This window comes from Stegastes partitus, unplaced genomic scaffold (genome assembly GCF_000690725.1).
Source record: "Stegastes partitus isolate 25-593 unplaced genomic scaffold, Stegastes_partitus-1.0.2 Scaffold447, whole genome shotgun sequence".
Classification (NCBI taxonomy): domain Eukaryota; kingdom Metazoa; phylum Chordata; class Actinopteri; family Pomacentridae; genus Stegastes; species Stegastes partitus.
In genome coordinates, this window is record NW_007578178.1 from 21614 (window position 1) to 29176 (window position 7563).

A 7563-nucleotide genomic window follows, 5' to 3' on the forward strand; every position below is an offset into this window, starting at 1 on the left:
AATTCCCTATAAATCCAAAAAAAAAATGAAAAATGTTGTTCTTAACTGCACCCTCACACACATCCCTGGTGTTATCTGCTCCACAGCAGGTTGCCAGTCTGTCACTGCTCCCTTCATTTAGCACCAGTGGACTCCTACATTCACACAAGTATGCCACCATATACACACCCACACACCCACAAATGTACACAAACAGAACCACAAATTCAGCTTTGGCCAAAGAAAAGGACTATATCAGCCATTTATCCAGCTTTCTAGGGGTCAAAACTTAGGATAAAGATAAGCCCCACGGTGTGCCTTTCTGTAAATACCATTTTCTTTCCGGATTTTTTTTTCCCCTTCAAAATTGCTTAGTTGCTTTTGAAGTCTTTAACATTCAGGTATGGCCTCAGGTAAATGAGCAGTGGGCTCCATTCTGATGTGAAATAAGCTTTAGCCCGAGTATTAAGTTAAACCCTCTGTGTCCTGCTGTGGGGAAACAGACTCCGATCTGCATGCTGCACCCATTCAAGTGAATGTGTATTTGCTGACCGGAGGTAATTGATATTTATAGGACACATAATGGTGTGAATTTAATTAGCAAAACAATAACTTTGTTATTCATGAGGAGAAGCCGGGATCGTTTTCTGCTCCGGAGTAAAATGCGCACATGTCAAGGACCTCACTGTCATTTCAAGAGGAAGAGGGAAGAAGAGCTAACGGTCCTGGCAGGAGAAACCACAGCAGAGCTTATTACTGCTACGGGCTGCTTACTTACACGCTCTTCATTTTTCATTATTTGTTTTGATACAGTCCACTCATTCACGTATATAACGGCGAATGTTTGACTACGAGAGAGCAGATCAGGTGGATGTATGTGATGCACATGCTGCAGGGAGGCTGAAGTGTTTTGTTATTGTGTTTGTTGGTAACATGCAGCATTCTCCACCTCCCATCAATCCACTGACCCCCTTCTCTCCCTCGCTCTCTCTCTCTCTCTTTACTAAATCGCATCAAGTCACACAGACATGCAGGCAAAGAGACAGGAAATCAAGATATTTAGATTTGAAAATAAAACACTAAAAGCTTCACATTTGCTTTCTTCCAGCATCTCCAACACTTGAGACTGAAAGACTGAGAATGCTGGAGAGAAAAGGGAAGAAAAGGTTAATATTAATTATAAAAAAAAAAAATACTTTGGGGTGTGAAATAAGTGGGCTTTGTGTATCAGTGGGTTAAATGACTCAGTGTTAATGTAGTTATGTGACAGGGTGGTGTTGTTACATGTCAGTATTTAGACTTAAACGATGACTTGGCTTCCTTCTTATCTAATGTATCTAAGTAAGAACAATATTAAAAGAGGAAATAATGACATTTATTTGAAATCATTCGCCTAAAGTGTGAAAGAAAAAGGGGCTGATTTCACAACTTTCACAACTAAAAATTGCAAAACACTCTTCTGTTAAATAGTTTCCTGGAACTGCAAATTAGATTTTTTTTTTGCATCTTTTGAGAGGTTTTCATCTAAATATGAGTTCACTGTGTTCTTCAGTGTCCTTTGCAGCTTGTAGGTTGAACATCTTTACAAATGATCTGATATATTATGTACTCAAGATGATCACAGTATAAATAATGTTACCATAATCACGCCTTAAGAACAAAACAAGTGCATTTCTTTTGTTTTATTTGCTTATTTTCATTTTTTTTAAATTATTTGTATTAATGTGAAAGACTTTAACTGTATTCGAAAGGTGCTACACAAATAAAGTTATTATAATTCAGTTGATATTTAAAGTGATGTAGTACCTTAGTAACAGGTGTATTACTAAGAACAGCAATGCAACAAACAGTGTAAAGTGAGTGTAAATAATCAAATCATAGATCAATAATCAAATAATGTAATTAATCAAATCTCAGGAAAAAAATCTATGATTGTTTTTTGTTGTTTTGTTGGAAAGAGATTTGTTTAGTAGGATGCTATAAACTTGTATTTTTCTGTTTGTGTTATATTTTGCAGGGTGAGATCGGAACTCCTGCATGAGATGCTGTGTGGTTTGACTGTGTGTGTGTGTGTTCGGTGTGTGTGTGTGTGTGTTTAGTGTGTGTGTGTGTGTGTGTGTTCAGTGTGTGTGTGTGTGTGTGTCGGCTGCCTGCTGCTGCTGCCGCTGCTGCTGCTCGGTGTCCGCTCACCGTCCGTCTCGTCAGTGTTGATCGGCTCGCCATGGCGGAAGGACGCAGAGAACAGCCGCCTCATCCTCTCCTCTCCTTACCACCGGCTAGCAAGCGACCCTGCCTTCGCCCCGCTCCCCGAGGTCCCGGTCCGGGGCCCGGCCACGGCAGCGGGTTGCCCGGCTCCCGGTACCGCTCCCCGGAGTCCCTCCTGGACTGCGCCGCGAAGGCAGTAGCGGAAAAGTGGGCCTTCGAGAGAGTGGAGGAGCGCTTCGAGCGGATCCCGGAGCCCGTCCAGCGCCGCATCGTCTACTGGTCTTTTCCCCGCAACGAAAAGGAGATATGCATGTACTCTTCGTTTCAGTGCCGCGTCGCCGGCGAGGAGGGTCCGTCCGCGGCCACCGCCGGGTCTGGGGGAGCCGGGTCCGGAGCTGCCACCGCCGGTGGTGGCGGAGGATCTACCGCCGGTACAGCGGCTACCGTGGGGGCAGCCGGAGCAGTGGGAACGGGAGACGGGCTGCCGTTCCGCCGGGGTATCAGGCTGCTGGAGACCGGCTGTGTGGAAAACGTTTTACAAGTCGGTAAGTGGAACATTTGTGTCTGAGTGAATGTTTTGCGGCTCTCACACGCACCGAGGACCGCTGGCGAGTCTCCGCCGCCGCTGCTGGATCTCTACCGGGGATGATTGATGGAAGTTTTCCCTGCCACCGCGGAAAGTATGCAAAGCGTCTCCTTTCGGTGCATTTAAACCCGCACTCGATTCTGCGTCTTTTTTCACTTTGGCAGACTTAACGTGGGACATTTATGGTGTGTTTTTTAGAGTTTATTTCGGCCTGTGTGAAAGGGGAAGCGGAGCCGCGGCTGCTTGCTAGCGTTAGCCGACCAGCTGCTGTTTAAAAATTAAAGGGCTTCCTATTGTGGCTTTTCATTACTCCGTAGCTCTACCGCGGGGCTACTGCGCCTTTTTGCCCCGCTTTGCCTTTACGGTAACTCGTTTTCTCGCCCCGTGAGCCGCGTCTGGGCAACTATCCGCACTTTTGACGCTCCTCTCCGGGGCTCGACGGTGCTGGAGGTGGCCGGAGCCCCGGCGGTGAGGCAGGGGAGGAGGAGGAGGAGGAGGAGGGGGGGAGACGCGGAGGAGGAGGAGGAGGAGGAAGGCTGACAGACGCGGATACAAAAGGAGCCAACGTATAGCGTCGGGGCTTTATTTTTGTTTGTGGCGAATTCCCCGTTGCACAAGCCGTTTTTTCTCAACTCAACATCGGTTGAGGGTGGCTTAGGCGAGGAACAAAGGCGGTTATTGGGTCTCTTACTATGATTAATCCAACGTTAATCCGAAAAAAATCCCCCCACAGCTTTTTGTTTATTTGCTGCTGCTGCTGCTCGGACCGGACAAAGAGCGCAGTCGCCACCAGCGTGGAAAATACACGTTGTTAGGAGTATTTGTGTTGCTTTCCACGATTAAAGTTAACCCATTAATAGCTGCTGTGGAAGAAGAAGAAAAAAAAACAAACACCTGAAATTTCCCTTCACTTGCGCGTTCGCCCGCAGCCTCTCGCAAACACAAAAGGTTTCCAGTTGAAATGATCGATAAGCGTCTCGCATTTCCAGCGCTGCAGAGAGGCTGTTTCCAAACAAAGGGCCATTCCGCAAAGCTCCATCCCCACTCTCAGCCTCTCTCCCTCCCGGCTCTGCACGGCCACAAAACGAGCCCAGACATTAGGGGGAATTGATGGGATGAAACCGATGCATAGTCAAAAGAATGAAAGAAAGAGAAGCAGTCTTTTTATGGTTACCGGGAGGATTTTTCTCAGGCCATATGGTGTGAGAGCTACTGGAGCTTGTCTGGGGTTTCATGTTGCTCCAAGGTATCAAGGGGGGAGAAAAAAAAAAAAAAAAAAGCTGCAAACTGTGGCTGCTTGCTTTGCTCAGTGACTGCTGCTTGTAATTGCATTTTGCAAATGCTCATTGATTGCTCGCCATAACTGAATTAAATCTGAGATTTATGAAAATGAGATTTAGCTCTCAGAGAGATGTGGCTTTTGATAAGTTTCGCATGTCTGTCCGAGAGAGTCGAATCAGGAAAAAGTTGTGAAAGTCTGGATTTTGAACGCCCCGGGGGTTTAAATTGTGCAAGGACTGTTTGAAAGTCGTAATCGGAGTTGAAGGTGCCCGAGCAAGTTGTCGGCGATGACTTTCTGTTGGATCTTTGAGCGGTGCAGTCTCACATTTGTACCAACGTAAGGCCCGGTGTGTGTTCAGTGATTCCAGAGGCTGCGTCCCACTGGGTGCAAGACTTCAGTTGAAAATTCAAAAACAAAACAAAGCATACACCCGTGGGCAAACACTTCCAGTCCTACCTGCCTCACCGGCGATACGTTTCCAATCTCCCTCAAGGTCAATCCTCGCAGGCTGCCGCATGGTTTTGTCTTTCTGTCAACAAAACACTAGATGGGCTAAATAGCTGTGTGACATCAAGATAAGACTTGGCTTGCTCTTCGCTTTGTGAGCCATGGGAACCGGTTGCTGTGGAAGGTTTGCTAAGTGACTTAACAGGGGAACAATTGTTTTGTTTTTATTTTTTTTCCACGTCTGGATTTTGATAGGTTGGGCGACCGTGCACGCTCACTGCACTCATTTAGGATTGTGTTACGCTGCTGTGAACGACAGTCTTAAGGCTGCTTTCGCCTGACGTTGCATAATATAATTTATAATAGTGGCGGCGCTCGCTTTGTAGGGTAGCGAGGTGGACAAGTCTCTGGTATGCTCTGTTACAGGAACTTTGCAGGGGAACGAGACCGGGCTGCGTGCTGACACATGCATGCTGATGATGCATGGTTTGAAATATGGTATCTCGGGGTATTGCGCTCTGGAAGACTTGCGTTCAACTTTTGAACCGCATGCATGTGAATGGTTGGGAGGGGGGCTTCAAGCTGCGTCTGTGGGTTATATCCATATTCATTTAGTGCTCAAAGTCAAGACAGAGCCATCATCCGTCTGCATCAGTGTCAAGTGACGCTGTGCTGCCTTTGACTTTTACCAATTTGGGGCAAATCTTCTATGAGAACTTCTTTTGCATTCTTTCAGTGGGAAAAAAAAAACCAGAGAAGCCGAAAATACAGATGTGATGAGCCCACAAGCCACGCTTTCATGAGATCTAATATTATTTTTTGTTATTCCTCACAGCTATCACAAGCGCAGCAGGAATTCGTGTTCCTATAAACTCATGCTCATCTTTTGACTTGTTTTTGTCCCGAGTTTCTCAGAATCGGTGCGCCTAGAGCAAGATTTGGAGTCTGTCTTGTTTTATCAGGTAATTTTGGGATCTGGTGCTGTGGAATCCAGACTGGACCGTAGTTGTTTCTGTGCTGGCTCGCCTCTAGCTGCTGCTCTTTATTGCCTTTAAAGTTTGCACAATCTAACCAACCCCCCCCTCAAGCCAGCTGAGTAATACTATAATAAAAGAGAGAGAGTCATTTCGGTTTAAACCCATCATCTCTGTCATTTAAAGCCTCCGCGTATGCGTCGACAATTAAGAAATGAGTTGACTGCTGTGTCCCTTAGGTGCCCTCTACCCTTTGTGCATTAAAGGCCTTTGTACGTCAGCCTCTTTTAACCGTAACGCCGAAGGATTGAAGCGACGTGAGCTCATCAACAACTCATCGTCCATGTGTTCATAATAATCTATTCCTCGCTCCGAGTCATAATTAGAATAATCAAAGCAAAGCGTGCTTGTTTTTGTAACCCCCCCTCCCTTCGCCTTACACACTGCACATACGCACACATGCTCGCCCAGAAGCCCCCTTTTTGCCGGAGCCTTTATGAAGTCCTCAGAGAGCGGGAGGAAGGGATATAAGTGGAGGGAGGGAATGGAGGGGGTTTCTTTAGCTTTGAGTCAAGCTTTGGGATTATTGGGTCATGCTTTGTTACCCAGCTGTAGAAAAACCCCTTGTTCACAGAAAGAAGAGGGGGGGTTGTATATGTGTGTGTGCATGTCACTGTCTCTGCGACGTTACATAAAGCTGTAATGGGTCGCTGGCGCCGTTTGAAGCAGCGGTGACTCCGACAGAGCCCGGCACGAAAGTTGAACGGGATTAAAGTGTACGGGACAGTGAGGACGCGAAACTCCAGAAAAGTCTTAAAAATGGTGCTCAAGTTCTGAAAAGTACCAAAAGTTAGAGTTCCCTCAGGCTAAGTTTGTCCGTTTCTGTTTAGCCAATGAAAAGTTTTTGGGACATCGATGAATTCCAGCAACGTCCGTAAGCTTCCATGCCTGATTTTTCTTGTAAATAACCAAGAAACAAGAGTCAAATGGAAAGGCCCAATCAAATCATTTGATTAATGTCCAGTAGGGACGCAACTAAATATAGTTTCGATATCAAATAATCAATCAATTATTCTGTTGTGCTGAACTCCGCCACGAAACACGGAAAAGAGCATCAGTTTGGATCAGTTTCTGTGTCTCCCATCACTTACAAATGTTTCAGTTGTGCTATTCCTATGGAGATCCCTGTTATCGCTGTATTTACTCAGTGTTGGTTCATGATTTTTCACAGCATGTGTGTGTGTGTGTGTGTGTGTGGAGGATGGTTGGTCTTGCCAGTATTTCCTCAGATGTAATTTCCTGGCAGAATGGCCGCGGGGTTCCTTGTTGTGGAAAAGCTTGCGAGCCTCTGGTGTAAATCCGCTCTTTGGTTTCTCAAGAGCACGTTGCGATAAAAGACAGAAGGAGGCGGTGAGCTCATCCTCGCTTGCCTCATCTCCCATCTTTCTTCCTGACTCGAGTCTCAGGACTTGAGTCCACCGACACCGCTCACTTTTCATCTTTTCCTTTCACAGCTCTATCACCGAACCTGTCTTTTAGTTTAACTCCTCTTTTCTTTCTCTTCTCGCTCCATCATCAGCCTACATGGAGCTCCATGTGTTTTCTATCTGGCTCTTTTATGTCCTTCACACACTCTCCCCCTCCCCCCCCCTCTCTGTTTCTGTAACTTACATCAGTAAAAGATGACTCGCACTTTAATCATATTCTGTCTGTGAGCTCCCTCATGGTAAAGCGCTGTTAGTCGGGCCAAAACGAGATGTTAAACTTTTTTTTTTTTTCTCTCTCTCTCTCTCTTTACTTTCCCTCCACCCCCCTCCCTTCTGCTGCTGGTTGAGGAAGTGTTAGTGGTTTCTGACGGTAGGACTGGGGGAGGCTGGAAGAGAATCAGTCATGAGTGAGAGAGGGATGTCAGGCGGTTGAGGACGCCGCTCTGGGTGCGCGACTCAGCGGTGTTTCCACACTGCCGGGATGTTGGTTCAGGTTCTCGTGGGCGACCTTGAGTAACTTCCCAGAGGTCGGACGCCGGTATGAGCTGGCGGATGGCGAGCACTTGTGTTGTGTTATTGGGTTTTCAATGCAACATGTGCTGC

General features: G+C 46.5%; 1 protein-coding gene across 1 annotated transcript in view; it reads left to right on the forward strand.

Moving 5' to 3' along the window:
- Window positions 1-2196: 2196 nt before the first annotated feature.
- The window catches only part of LOC103360510 (zinc finger, SWIM-type containing 5), a 68726-nt gene continuing 63359 nt past the window's right edge, over window positions 2197-7563 (forward strand). Inside the window, exon 1 of the mRNA XM_008286291.1 lies at window positions 2197-2729. Coding sequence (XP_008284513.1) covers window positions 2201-2729 — 529 coding nt within the window. The 5' untranslated portion in view covers window positions 2197-2200. The remainder of the gene's footprint in view (window positions 2730-7563) is intronic.